At 48.5% G+C, this 15,901-nt stretch overlaps 1 protein-coding gene across 15 annotated transcripts in view; it reads right to left on the minus strand.

Moving 5' to 3' along the window:
• The window catches only part of CTNNA2 (catenin alpha 2), a 1,387,623-nt gene that overhangs the window by 344,139 nt on the left and 1,027,583 nt on the right, over window positions 1–15,901 (minus strand). The window contains exon 9 of one of the 15 annotated variants that reach the window (XM_069977196.1): window positions 5,914–6,042. The exons of the other annotated variants lie outside the window; for them this stretch is intronic. Within the exon in view, the coding sequence (XP_069833297.1) occupies window positions 6,013–6,042 (30 nt within the window). The 3' untranslated portion in view covers window positions 5,914–6,012. Of the gene's footprint in view, window positions 1–5,913; window positions 6,043–15,901 lie in introns of those variants that run through there. 15 annotated transcript variants of the gene reach the window in all.

Below are 15,901 nucleotides of genomic sequence, written 5' to 3' on the forward strand. Positions count from 1 at the left end.
TAATATATTCTAATAAACATTACATCTCCGGATGGACTCAGCTGATAGATAATGTATTTCCGTAAGACATACAGTGGTCCCTTACGTTATTATGGCCTCGGGTTACAATATGTTCTACATAAATTGAAACTACAACGTACATACAGTGCCACAGGCACTGCCGATCTGCAAGAAACAAGTAACCAATCAGCAGTGGCAACCCCAGTGTTAGTGAACTGCAGACAATGACTGGCTGCTTGTAGGCACAACTCTATAGTGTGATACTACATGTCCTATACTGCTATGTACCTATGCCAGGAGGAGCTGCTCCTATACCCACCAGGTGTTAATTTTTTTCACTGCCTCTTATTCTGGGTTGACATTCGGGGAGTTTGTGGCAAATTAATTGCATTCCATAGACTTATGATCTTGTTACAATGTTGTCATTTATAACAGTCATCGGAGAACTACATAATACCTTAAAGAGGAATCTAACCTGTTGGTAGCCCCCCCCCCCCATTGTGCAGGTGATGCTGAAGGTATGTCTCTTACCTTCATCCTCGATGCCGTTCCGGTGCAGTTAGCTGTTTGCTTCACGCTCCGGTAATACCATTAGGAGCACTGCCCTCCCCCATATTGATGATCCGACCCGCCCGAGCCGGCTCAATTGATTATCATTAGGAAGTGCTCCTAATGGTCTTACTGGACAAACAACGACAAAGAAGATGAAGGTAAGAGACCTTCATCTTCGCCGTCTCCTGTACAATAGGAAACTATGAGCAGGTTAGATTGGTCTCATAGTTCCCCTTTAAGGAATCACTCCAGTTGTTTTTTTTTTGGTCCATATCATGCACATTTACCGTGAATAGTCTTACAGCGCCATCTGCTTTATTTCAGATGTTGCTGTAACGGGATCACTTCATCATCAGTCTGACCCCCAGGAAATCACAGTGTTTAATGTGTGAGCCGGAGTGCTCTGTCCTGGGTCAGCTGACTTCCTGTGAACTGCAGAATGACATCATCACCTTTCAGACTCGTCCCCACCCAGATCTGTATGCTGCAGCTATCTTTATAGGATCAAGATATATATTTTTTATCTTTGTTTTTGCCATGATTTTCCTTAAATCACAGCAACAACTCAGCAGTTTTACCACAATTGTTCAATCCGTGGTAAAAAACATTACGGAAATTTGCAGCAAGAACACAAAGCACAGCACTAGAGATGAGCGAACTGAACTTCACATTACGAACTTTGGAAAAAGTTTTGTTCAGTACCAAGGTCCAAGATGGGGAATCACAATCTTAATTATTACCCATGTATAGAACGGCACCGTCACAGGGAAGTTGGTGCCGTGGTCCTTTATATGAACCGTGGCGTGGTTCCTGTGAACGGCGCCATTCTATTCAGGGGTACTAGGCTGGGGATGAAGCACTGAAGGCAGGCTGGCCCACCCCCAGTGGGAGGAAACCCTCACCTCAAGGGGGTTAAAAAAAGGACCGGTAACAGCTTCTGGCGCTGTTCTATCCATGGGTAATACTTAAAGTGAATGTACCTGATGATACATTTGCTTTAATACACATAGAAAACAAAAAGGAGTATGCTCACCAGTCTGCATTGCCCCATTGTCCTCCTACAAGGCTATGGTGTCCCCCACTGACGGAACAGCGCCATGGCCAGTGATTGCTGGAGCGGGCTGTCACTCTCATTTCAGGAAGTAGAGACGTCTGCGATCAGCGGGGGACACGGGGGGGGGGGGGGTGTTCAGTGCGGACTGGTAAGTATTGATGAGAAAATTTGCTGAACTGCCCTAAAGTTAAATGCCTTTAATTGTTTAGCACATTTATTCATGTAAGGTTCGGACAAGCCCAAATTTTTCTTCAAAATTTGGCGCAGCCTCGCCAACTTTTAAAAGTTTACTCATCTCTACACAGAACCAATGTGTGAAAAACACTTTGAGGCTGCGTTCACACTACGTATATTACAGTCAGTATATGTATATTTCAGTCAGTATATTTCAGTCAGTATTGCAACCAAAACCAGGAGTGGATTAAAAACACAGAAAGGCTATGTACACACAATGGTGAAATTGAGTGGATGGCCGCCATATAACAGTAAATAACGGCCATTATTTCAATACAACAGCCTTTGTTCTAAAATAACAGCAAATATTTGCCATTAAATGGCGGCCATCCACTCAATTTCAACATTGTGTGAACAGAGCCTTTCTGTGTTTTTAATCCACTCCTGGTTTTGGTTTCAATATGAGGACCACAATACTGACTGAAATATACTGACTGAAATATACATATACTGACTGAAATATACGTAGTGTGAACGCAGCCTAAAATTGAAAACACACCCTTAATACTTCAGATCTTCATAATTTCAAGTGTAATTATAGGTCCAATCACTTTTCCCTCGCGGTAACATTTCTCTAAAAAAAAAAAGTGTGAATAACAAAAAAAAAAAAAAAGCTTCAAAACTGCACATGATGGGAACCTCCACTGACTTATAAGTCCATTCAGTTTGCCTAGTCATCACCTGCAGCCTAGTTAGATGGTCTGCAGTGATGAGACTCCACCCCCTCTCCCTGCGAAGCCATAGGATTCATGGAAAATGTAGGCAGCATTGGGAAATCATTTCTGTGATGGAATTGAAATCAGTATGGCTGGAAAACAAAGCCTGCAAAAAGCATATACGATAATGGCTACATTACTCTCTAATAATAACCTATGTTGCACTATATAAGTAAAAATAAGTAAATAAAAAAAATCCTGGAGTCCCCCTTTAAGTTAGGGGATTGCATTATCGTCTCTATATGGTTTGGTTGACCTTTTGCTACAAATGTTTAGTTATTTTCGAGCTTAGCTTTACAATAAGTATCACATCAGCAAGAACGTACGAGAAAACAGGCAGAAAAGAGAAAGTTTGTGAGTACCAGTTATGTCGCCATGGATACCAGCTGTAGACTTTGATTAGTATCCATGGTTACTTAGGTTGCTAAGGAACATCGGTTACTCACATCCTATCGTGACTTATGCCATAGTTTTGTCACTAGCTGTCAGGCGGCAGCAACTTTGAGGAAAAATAGTTGAAAACCGTTCCAGAGAGAAAGAGGTGAGATCATGTAGGAAGAAAAGTGCGGTTTTATATAGATAAAGAGATAAAAGGTCCCTATACTGAGACCAAATGGCTGCAGATGGAAAGTAGTGCCGCTTTCTATACGTATAAGTCATCTCGAATCTGCTCCTGTGAGCTCAATGACAGTTTCAGCTCTGCTACATTTGCATATTAACATTTTATTTTCATTTTACATTTAGAATGGTTTCAGGGATCATGTTAGCGCTGGCTACATCTATAATTGCTTTCTTCCAGAAGCAGCGCCACACCTGGCACCAGGTTGTGTGAGGTATTACAACTCAGCTCCATGTAACTCAGCTGAAAAGCGCCACATTAATTGTGGACAAGGGCCGTCCTGTTTCTGGAAAAAAGCAGAATTTTTTTTTTTTCTAATCTTGGATAACACCTTTAGGCTATGTTCACACTACGTAAAAGTACGGAAGTGGGCGCGGTGTAACAATGCCTTACTTTAAATGGGATCCCGGCCGGAGCATACACACATCGTACACGCTCCAGCCGGGATCCCATACGGGGCCGCAAAAAACTGACATGTCAGTTTTCTGCGGCCGGGATTCAGTGAATTCCGGCTGCAGAAAGCCCTGTCAGTTCACACAGTGAAGCAAGCGGCTCCGTCCGCTTTCTTCAATGTGGGCTATGGGAAGCTCTGATACAGGCCCGCATCAGAGCTCTGCGGTCAGAAAGATCATCCGGCCGGTACTTAAGTACCAGCCGAGATGATCCAGCCAGAGTCACGGAACGGCCGGTCTCATATGACGTGTAAACATAGCCTTAAAGGGGAACCCCACCAGGGGAAAAATGTTTTCAAATTAGAGGAGAAGTCCGGCCAGACCCATTCTTTAAGCAAGTGCTGGGGAGGGGGAAGGAGAAAAGAAATAATATGCTCTTACTTCCCCAGCTCCAGCACTGGTGGCTGCATACTGCCGCTCTGGTCCCTGGGTCCCCAGCTCCTTCCTGGTCTGAGCGGGGACCCAGATCATGGCGCGTGAGGTTCGCTCAGCCAGTCAGTGATCAGGGCAGGAACCCACTATGGCTGCTGACTGAATGAGCGGGCCTCATACGTCACCACCCGGGTCCCCGTTCAGACCAGGAAGCGGCTGTGGACCCATGGACCAGAGCGGTTGTATACAGCCACCACTGCTGGAGGCGGAGAGGTAAGGGTGTGTTATTTCTTTTATATCTAGAAAGGAAAGCAGTGCAGGATGGCAATGTAGTCATGGTGTTCTGTTGTACAAAATCAGTTATTAGAATAGAATCCAGCCAACAAAGCCTTCCAAAGGTCTAAGAAGGTTACCCCAAGTTTTGCCTTGTCACCAGTGATTACTTCTTACAAACCTATGTAGATGTCAGGGCTGGCTTCAGGTATTTGGGGGCCTTAACAGGCCCCTCATCCATCTACTATCCACCCATCATCCACACACTATGCACAATCACTTAAGACACCACTAACATACACAAACACACATTACTGACACAGACACTTAATGACATACACATTACTGACTGACATACACATTACTGACTGACATACACATTACTGACTGCCACACATTACTGACTGATGCACTGACTAAGACCCACATTACTGAATGACACACACACACACACACTTACTGACTGACACACTTTACAAATATACATTACTGACTGACACACTAATTGACCGACACACACACACACACACACACACACACATACACACAGTACTTACAGCTCAGTCTTCTCCTTCATGTGATCATATGATCAGGTCCTTCATCCCTCTTTCTCTGCAGGATGTTAGCAGGTCCTGCTCTTTCTCTGTCTTCTGATGTTCAGCCCACTCACCCTGCACTACAATGAGCGGGCTGAACATCAGAACAACGGCCCCCTCCCTCTCTTAGCCCCTGGAGGTGCTGGGGCCCCCGGCACTTGCTCGGGTAAGCCCTGAACTGACGCCGGCCTTGGTAGATGTAAAAGGGTTTCCATTTTGCATTGATGGTCTAAAACTTAGCATAGGTCATCAATATTTGACTCCTAGTACCCTGATGATCAGCTGATTGAAATGGGACAAACTGCAATACCAGGTACAGCCACTACCACATGTACAGAGTTGTGGCTGGCAGGAAGGCAAAAAGGCTCATATAACCAGATCAACCTCCTCAATCAGCTAGGAATCCCAGGAGCTGGACTTCTATTTATCAGATATTGATGACCTAACCCGTCAATAAAAAAAGTCTCTGAAAACTTTAAATTGTGATGTCTTAAAAAGCTTATCAAGAATAGGGATGATCAAACAGTGGAAAATGTTAGGTTCTATCGAAGTCAAACCTAGCCGAACCTTCCGTATTTCATTCCTTATGCCTTCCCGGTCCGTGGCGGTACCCCGGCTGTCTCCTCCTTCCCCACGAACCGTGAAGGCATCTGGAATCAATAGAACCTAACATTTTCCACTGTTCGATCCTCTCTAATCAAGAAGCAGAAGAGTTTCCCTTACCGCCATTCCAGTCATTACCCCGAAAAACTATTACCAACAAAAAGTTCACTCTAAAACTCAGAATTTAGTATCTCCAAATTCATGAATATCGAGAATCTCACGTCAACCTGAGCCTAAGAGTGGATCCTTTTCATGGCTGCTACTCGTCTGACAGCTGCTGGGGTCCCCTGTGCCCACTGGAGCCGCTATAAGCACCTCTCTGATTAGAATGTAAAGCTTGGTGGCAGACTCTCTTGTAATTAATGAAAACATTCAGCTTGTGAATCCATAATCAGGAGCCTCTTCCACCCCGCGCTAAGCACTTTAGCCTCAGGTACCCTCTTGGTCCGCTGGCTGGTTTTCATTCCGATAGGAGATGCTGGATGTCGCTCAGCCTCGGCGTATCCCTTTGTGTGGATTTAATCAGGTTGTTTTTTTCTATTTAAATGTATCCAGCATGGCCCAGAGATATCTGTCGGATAGGAAAGGAAGTTGATATCTTAAAATGAACATTCATTTATGCAATTCAACAGGCGCGGAGCAAGAGACGCTTTACAGTATATGTAAAGTCAAATGCTTCTATTAATATTTTATAAGCTGTAGGCAGCGGTGGAGGCTTTCCACGTGATGGCAGGATGCTCCTTAGACTTCACTGAAGACAGAACATGGATATTGACTAAAGACTGATGTACGGAGCAGGATGGGATCTGGTGGACTTCAGAGTCACGTACAACAGAGCTCAACCCTGACTTGAAGGGAACTGATTGATCCCTAGGCCTGTGGCTATTCACTTCAGAAGGGTGATATGTTGTTTCAAGGTTCTTTAGATTCAGTTTTTTTTAAAGGTGTTTATCTGCTATTTTGGATATGATGGTTTTTTGACTGTCTGGATCGCTGCCTGCACCGACCTATAGACCTTCCTACTGATAATTGATTTTGGTATGTTTAAAAAAGTATATAGTGCTGTGCTGTCAGTAGTTACTATTAAAGCCCATTACCTTGTCCATAGTTCACCAGTGGTTCTATCTTTCAACACTTTTGGAAAGTGTCACCACTATATACCGTGAACACTTCACAAAACCTGCCATTCTGGAGATACTCTAACCTAGTGTCCGGAGCCGGCCGTCACGTTTTGCTCCCGGCACTGCTGGAGTGTGCGACCGACCTCCTGCAAGCACCGACGGTGTCCCTGACAACCGTCCCGGATGGTTGTAAGGGGCGCGGCAAGGGGGTTCCAGACGACCAGCCTGGTTGGTTGTTAAGGGCCTATCTATGGAGTCTTTGGTTTCTTGCCACAGCCGGGGCCTCACCCCCCCCCCCCCCCCGGCCGAACGGCTTAGGTGTAATTATAGAAATGCTGACTGGCAGCCAACACTGCCAGGGAGCTCTGTTAGGGGGCTGGGGCTGGAGCCTCTGCACAAATCAGACCCTGGCGCTGGGACTCCAGCCACCATAAGACTATTGCCCCCATCATGCTCCCTTGCCTGCAATAGATCTTCTTTGAGTGTGACTAAGCTAGCAATGTACCCAGCTAGCTGAACATGTTTGTTTAAATCCTGTCCTTGTCTAAGTGTTCCAAATAAATTTCCCCATACCTGGTCTAGACCATGCTTCTAGTTAATGATTCTTTAATTTTGCTACTTGAATCCTACCTAAGTTCCTTTGAAACTTGCCACAGGTCTAGTGGTTGCTAGACCTCAACCACTTGTGGTAGATACGGATAGTAAATTGTATTGTGATGGTGCAAGGTAAAATAGTGCACTCGTGCTCTCTACCCCTTAGAAGCACAGTAGGTCAAGAGATGCAAAGCGAGCAATGATGCATACAGTACTCTATGCATCACTGCTGATTGCTGTGGATTTACCAGGTGAGGAAGCAGGGGCGCCGCAATCATGAGGCGACCTGAATCGTCTGCCTCAGGCGGCGCCACCAGCTGTCATCATGGGGGCGGCATTCAGTGGCAGATTATAATATGAGCGGTTCGGGCGGCCGCCCACATTATAATCCGCCACTGACTGTACCCAGGGCCGCTTTAACCAGAGGGCACATGGTGCACGTGCACCGGGCCCCCTGGTTAAAGGGGCCCCCCCGAGCAGGCCGGCCGTTGCTATGTGCGACCAGTGCGGTCGCACAGGGCTCCGGCCACCAGCCTGTCAGGGGGGAGCGCCATGGATGGGTAATCTACTTACCCCTCCATGGCGCCCCCTGCAGGGCCCCCCCGTCCGCCGCTGCCCCCGTCCGCTGCTGCTGCGGCGCTTCAGCGCTGCAGCAGCAGCGACACTGACAGAGAGAGAGCCATTGGCTCCCTCCCTGTCAGTCACTCACTCTTGTGGCCGCACTTCCTGCGGTCACAAGAGGCCGCGCTCTCCCTCTAGCGCCCGACGTCACTGGAGCGTCGGCGCGAGGGTAAGGGGAGTGCAGCCTCTTGTGACCGGAGGAAGTGCGGCCACAGGAGGGAAGAGAAGAGGAACGCGAGGACCCAGGTGAGTAACAGTGTTTGTTTTTTTCAATGTTATATGGGAGGGGGAGCTATATACTACGGGGGGGGGGGGGGGGGGGGCACAGGGGGCTATATACTACGGGGGGGGGGGGGGCACAGGGGGCTATATACTATTGGGGAGCACAGGGGGCTATATACTATGGGGGAGAACAGGGGGCTATATACTATGGGGGAGAACGGGGGCTATATACTATTGGGGAGCACAGGGGAGCTATATACTATGGGGGAGCACAGGAGGCTATATACTATTGGGGAGCACAGGGGAGCTATATACTATGGGGGAGAACAGGGGGCTATATACTATTGGGGAGCACAGGGGAGTTATATACTATGGGGGAGCACAGGGGAGCTATATACTTTGGGGGAGCACAGGGGGCTATATACTATGGGGGAGCACAGGGGGCTATATACTATGGGGGAGCACAGGGGAGCTATATACTATGGGGGAGCACAGGGGGCTATACACTATGGGGAAGAACGGGGGCTATATACTATTGGGGAGCACAGGGGGCTATATACTATGGGGGAGCACAGGGGGCTATATACTATTGGGGAGCACAGGGGAGCTATATACTATGGGGGAGCACAGGGGGCTATACACTATGGGGGAGCACAGGGGAGCTATATACTATTGGGGAGCACAGGGGAGCTATATACTATTGGGAAGCACAGGGGGCTATATACTATTGGGGAGCACAGGGGAGCTATATACTATGGGGGAGCACAGGGGAGCTATATACTTTGGGGGAGCACAGGGGGCTATATACTATGGGGGAGCACAGGGGAGCTATATACTATGGGGGAGCACAGGGGAGCTATATACTATGGGGAGCACAGGGGGCTATATACTACTGGGGAGCACAGGGGGCTATATACTATGGGGGAGCACAGGGGGCTATATACTATGGGGGAGCACAGGGAGCTATATACTATGGAGGAGCACAGGGGGTTATATACTATTGGGGAGCACAGGTTAGCTATATACTATTGGGGAGCACAGGGGCTATATACTATTGGGGAGCACAGGGGAGCTATATACTATTGGGGAGCACAGGGGTCTATATACTATGGGGGAGAGCACAGGGGGCTATATATTATGGAGAGCACAGGGGGGCTATATACTATTGAGGGGGAGCACAGGGGGGCTATATACTATTGGGGGAGAGCACAGGGGGGCTATATACTATTGTGGGAGAGCACAGGGGGGCTATATACTATTGGGGGAGAGCACAGGGGGCTATATACTATTGTGGGAGAGCACAGGGGGGCTATATACTATTGTGGGAGAGCACAGGGGGGCTATATACTATTGTGGGAGAGCATAGGGGGGCTATATACTATTGGGGGAGAGCACAGGGGGGCTATATACTATTGTGGGTGAGCACAGGGGGCTATATACTACTGGGGAGAGTGCACAGGGGGGCTATATACTAATGGGGGAGCGCACAGGAGGGCTGTATATAACTGGAGGAGCACATGAGGGTCTATATACTACAGGGACACCTTAAAACTATGGAGGCACAGAGGGGTGTAACTATGTAGGAGTACAGAGGGGTGTAACTACTGTATAGGGGTACAAGGGACCTAACTACTGTATGTGTTGGAGCCTAAAATATTTGTCTGGCAGATTCTGGAGAGAAGATTCACAGCCAGGAGAAGACTTCAAGGTGGCCCAGGCTGGATGGAGAGAAAAAGAAAAGGTGACAGACTCTGATCGGAGAAGACGCCTCCGGTGAGTCACTGGATGTAACTTCACTCTGTTATAGGCTTGTACTGATAGGGGTCATGGTATGGCGGTATTATGTAATGGTATCAATGGTGATATCTTTCTGTTTTGTTTAGTGCAGTTTTTATGTAATATGTAATCACTGAATGGTGGAAATAGTGTTATAAGGTAACTACTGTATGTACTGGGGCTCTTGATACAGTGTGGGGGCAAATTCAGTACATTATACAATGTGCAGAAAGGTAAGGGGGGGCCCACTCTTGAGGGCTGTGCACTGGGCCCACCAATGTATTAAAACGGCCCTGACTGTACCATGTACTGGAGCCCCCCCGCCCCCGGGCAGTATCTGTAATGAGATGCTGTGAGCGGGGGAGACTGTATTCATAAGCGCCGCGCTGTACTAAATCAGCCGCGCGGTGCTGATACTACAGCGCGGCGCTTATGAATACAGTCTCCCCCGCTCACAGCATCTCATTACAGATACTTCCCGGGGGCGGGGGGGCTCCAGTACATGCATTCCACGTCCGTGATCCGTCAGGATCACGGAACGTGGGAATGCAGCCTTAGTCCCCCGGCTGATGTGCGGCTGCCCGGGGTGTCCCGTCCTGTCCCCGGCAGCGCGCGCATCAGAGAGCTCCCCGTGCGCCGGAAGTCACAGGCACAGGCGCACGGGGAGCTCTGTGATGCGCGCGCTGCCGGGGACAGGACGGGACACCCCGGGCAGCCGCACACCAGCCGGGACCAGACCAGAGAGGCTCGACGGGGGAACGGAGGGCAGGTGAGTTGTGTGCTGTTTTTTGTTTTTGTTTTATCTGCTGTGCAGGGGGGGGGGGGGAGAGGGGGACCATCTATAACAGGGGTCCTCAACTGGCGGACCCCTGGTCAGACCTCCTAACCGCCCCGGATCCGGTCCGTCCCGCTCCCCACCGCACTGCCTCCCGCCCCATAGGCGTACTGTCCTTAGATGTCAGTACGCCTGTGGGGCTGGGGGCAGTGTCGGGGGCTGATACGCGCTCTCTGGGGATGTCCCGGGGATTCCCCAGCAGAGCGCGCACCACAGACCTCAGTGTACGCTGCCGGCCTGTCCTTCCCGGAAGTGCAGGCCGGCGGCGTACGCTGAGGTCACTGATGCGCGCCCTGCTGGGGAATCCCCGGAACATCCCTACAGAGCGCGTATCAGCCGGGGGCCGGACCGACGGGAAGAGAAGAAGACAGCCGCAGCGGGGAACGAGGTGCTAGGTGAGTTGTTTTTGTTATTTTTTTTTTCTGTCTGGGGGGCATCTACAAGGGGAGAGCGCACAGGTGGACTATATACTACAGGGGGACCTCACAGGGGGCTATATACTACTGAGGGGGCTATATACTACTGGGGGGAGCGCACAGGGGGCTATATACTACAGGGGGGACCTCACAGGGGGCTATATACTACTGAGGGGGCTATATACTACTGGGGGGAGCGCACAGGGGGATATATACTACAGGGGGGACCTCACAGGGGGCTAAATACTACTGAGGGGGCTAAATACTACTGGGGGGAGCGCACAGGGGGTTATATACTACAGGGGGGACCTCACAGGGGCTATATACTACAGGGGGAAAGCACAAGGCGGGCTATATACTACTGGGGGGGACCTCACAGGGGGCTATATACTACTGGGGGGAGAGCACAGGGGCGCTATATACTACTGGGGGGAGCTCACAGGGGGGCTATATACTACTTGGGGGGAGCTCACGGGGGCTATATACTACTGGGGGGAGCTCACAGGGGGCTATATACTACAGGGGGAGAGCACAGGGGGGCTATATACTACTGGGGGGAGCTCACAGGGGGCTATATACTACTGGGGGACAGCGCACAGAGGGCTATATACTACAGGGGGAGAGCGCACAGGGAGGCTATATACTACTGGGGGGAGCTCACAGGGGGCTATATTCTACAGGGGGAGAGCGCACGGGGAGGCTATATACTACTGGGGGGAGCTCACAGGGGGCTATATACTACAGGGGGAGAGCGCACAGGGGGGCTATATACTACTGGGGGAGCAACAGGGGGCTATATACTTACTGAGGGAGAGCGCACAGGGGGGGCTATACACTACTGGGGGAGCAACAGGGGGGCTATATACTACCAGGGCAGTCACCCCCTTTGTACCTAATATCAAAGGCCTGGTGAGAAAGAAAAAAATGCCAGTTTTCCCGCTAATAAGCAGCAATTCTGTATATAAATAGTTGAACGTTTGTGACAAAGTAACAAAACACGTTTCCTACTGATGTTCAGCTCGGACCTTCACCTGACAATAGACCCCGGTAAGTGGACCTTCACTAAAAGTTGTTGAGTACCCCTGATCTATAAGGTAGGGGGGGAAGGGGGCCATCTATAAGGGAGGGGGGAAAGAGGGGGACGATCTATAAGGGAGGGGGGAAAGAGGGGGACGATCTATAAGGGGGGGGGATCATCTATAAGGGAGGGGGAGAGGGAAGAGGGGGACCATCTATAGGGGGGGGGGGCATCTATAAGGGAGGGGGGAAAGAGGGGGACCATCTATAAGGGGGGGGCCATCTATAAGGGAGGGGGGAAAGAGGGGGACCATCTATAAGGGGGGGACCATCTATAAGGGAGGGGCGGGAGGGGGACCGTCTATAAGGGGGGGGAAGAGGGGGACCATGTATAAGGGGGAGAGGGGGACCATCTATAAGGGAGGGGGAAAGAGGGGGACCATCTATAAGGGGGCATCTATAAGGGAGGGGGGAGAGGGGGACCATGTATAAGGGGGGGAGGGGGACCATCTATAAGGGAGAGGGGACCATCTATAAGGGAGGGGGAGAGAGGGAAGAGGGGGACCATCTATAAGGGGGGGGGGGAAGAGGGGGACCATCTATAAGGGGGGGGGAGAGGGGGACCATCTATAAGGGGGGGAGAGAGGGAAGAGGGGGACCAACTATAAGGGGGGGGGGAAGAGGGGGACCATCTATAAGGGGGGAAGAGGGGGACCATCTATAAGGGAGGGGAAAGAGGGGGACCATCTATAAGGGAGGGGGGAGAGGGGGCAGTAGTGGATTATAATGTGGGCGGATTGACGGGGGGGGGGGGGGGGGGGGGCGTCATTCTATAGTTCGCCTCGGGCAGCAGAGAGGCTAGAATCACCCCTGTGAGGAAGCATACCACAGAAACCACTAACCACTGCATACTGGTGACACCCGACAAGATGGGGTAACACAAAGTCATGTAGTAGCACAAAAGTCAACCCAATCAATAATAATAATAATAATAGTAGTAGTAGTAGTAGTAGTAGTAGTAGTAGTAGTAGTAGTAGTAGTAATACTGGGTAAGTTTTTGAAATCCTTTTTTTTCCATTCGTTTTTGAAAAAATTTATGAAAAAAAAAAACCATGGAAAAACTGATGCATATGTATGCATCAGTTCTGATCCGTTTTTTTCCATTGACTTCCATTGTTAAAAAAAACGGATCAAAAACACCAAAAACTTAACTGACCTTAATTTTGTGTACGTTAAAAAAAGATGCATCCGTTTTTCCATCCATTTTTTTGCAAAAAACGGATGTATAAAACGTATTGCAAAAACGTAGTGTGAACCCAGCCTAATTAATAATAATTCTTTTATTAATATAGCGCCAACTGATTCCCCTGTACCTTACATAAGTGTATCAATTTTGGTCCCTGTCCCCAATAGAAATCAATATTCGCCTATCTGAATGTTTTTTGGGTATGGGAGGAGCTGAAAGTTCCCAGAGGAAAACCACAAAAACACAAGGAGAACATACAAATTAACCACTGAGCCACCATGCTGCCTATCCATATAATCTACACAAATCCATCAGTCCTATATAACAAGTTGAGATTATACAACAATTAACTCTTTAAGGCTATGTTCATACAACGTCCAAAAAAGACGTCCGCTTTTGTGTTTAAAAAGACGTCCGCTATTGCTTCATTTTAATGACTTAAATAAAATTAATTGAAGTCTATGGAATAGCACATTTTATCGAATGACGGACTTCTTTTGAGGCGGACACATTCAATACAATGTGTGAAAAAGACGTCCATTTTTTTCCTTTTTTGGACGTTGTGTGAACATAGCCTAAATCTGCAATAAACTTTTTATCAAGTTTCTCCTTTTGCATCCTCAAGGAAATACGCCGCTGCTTTATATACCGGGCAGTGAAACAGCAGGAGTCGGCCCATGTTATAAGGTCTGCAAGCCATTGGCAATGCTCTTGGCTCTCAGATGTTACTGTGCACACCAAACCAGAATGTTATTGGCAGACATAAAGATATTTTAGCTTGCAGTAAAAGGCATGCAAAGACAGCCCGAGGCTCCGCTCCAGGCAATCCCCAACCAAGCAGGGTCACCAGAAACCGGGGGAAGACAGATGCACATTGATAGCACAATCGATAGTGACATGAGTTTGTATTGACATGCCCATGAGTTGAGAACCTGCGATTACGAAAGAGTCATAGCTAGGAATTATATTACAAATGATGATTCCATATATAGCTCAGCGGATCCATTATAAAGCTTAATAGTATAGAGAAAAAAGAAAAAAAAAATAATTTTAATCTATAGCGTTATATTCCACACCATAAAAACCACAGCAACATGGGGATACGTCATTCCGTAGTCGGAACATCCTCATTATTGTCACAGCTTAAAGGGGTAGTGCGGCAATAAACAATTATTCACAGAATAACACATTCTGCTCAGCCAATCGCGGCTGAGCAGCCGATGACGCTGAAGAGGGCGGCCGGCACTTAGGACGCTCGGAGGGATTCGGCCCGGCCGTCCGAAGACGACATCGCAGACTGAAGATCGGAGACGAGTCGGCACGTGACAGGTATGTATAGCGCACCACACTTCCGGGTACACGGGTGGGGGTGGTGGGACACAGGAAAGGGGGCTATTCACAGACATAACATACATTACAAAGTTGTATAACTTTGTAATGTGTGTTATTCTGTGAATAATTGTTTACCGCCGCACTACCCCTTTAAGAACATTGATGTCTAAATCGCAACGCTTCTCACGCTATCACAGATCACAGGGCTGGAATCACAAAAAAAAAAAATCAAATTAACTGGTCCAAGAAAGTGCCAGAGAAATGCAATTTTTTCTATAAAAAAACAAATCTCCAGTCTTTCAGTACTTATCAGCTGCTGTATGTCCTGCAGGAAGTGGTGTATGCTTTCCAGTCTGGAAAGCAGAAGAGGTTTTCTATGGAGATTTGCTACTGCTCTGGACAATTCTTGTTATGGACAAAGGTTGCAGCAATACACCACTTCCTGAAGGACGTACAGCACCTGATAAGTACTGGAAGACTGGAGTTTTTAATTAATAGAAGTACATTACAAACAGGGCCGTCTCCAGGTTTCTGTGGGCCCTTGGGCGACACATTATCCCCACACTATGCACAATCACTTGAGACTCCACTAACATACACAAACAAACAGTACTGACACACACACACTGACACATACTGACTGACTGACATTACTGACTGACACACTCAGATACACACAGCACCTACAGTTCAGTGTTTTCCCTCTTTCTCTCTGTCGGGCTGCTCTCCACACTGTGAGGTTGAGGACCTTCGGGTCATGTGATCAGGTCCTTAAAGGACAAGTGCCATAAAAACCTTTTTCCCAGTAATTGAAGCACATTACAAAGTGATATAACTCTGTAATGTGCTTCAATCACCTATCTGCCTCCCTTCCCTGTCTTTTCCCGCCTCCACCCCCCACCAGGAAGTGTAAGAAACTCACACAGACCTAATTACTGTCGTCACTGTCACCAAGCTCTTCTCTCAGCTCCTTCTCCTGTTACAGCAGCCCCCTCCCCTCCCCTGCCTTGTCAGGTGACTCAGCTTGCTCAGCTCCCATTGGCTGAACAACTGCAAGCCATCACTTGGACTGGGGCGGGGGGCTGGTGTAACAGGACCTAGAGCAGCCCTCCTGCTGATGACTCATCCTCACAAGAAGGAGCTGCCTGGTGACGGTGACGGCAGTAATTAGGTCTGTGTGAGTTTCTTACACATCCTGGTGGGGGGTGGAGGGGGGGAAAAGACAGGGAAGGGAGGCAGATAGGTGATTG

Source organism: Dendropsophus ebraccatus, chromosome 7, assembly GCF_027789765.1.
Source record: "Dendropsophus ebraccatus isolate aDenEbr1 chromosome 7, aDenEbr1.pat, whole genome shotgun sequence".
Classification (NCBI taxonomy): domain Eukaryota; kingdom Metazoa; phylum Chordata; class Amphibia; order Anura; family Hylidae; genus Dendropsophus; species Dendropsophus ebraccatus.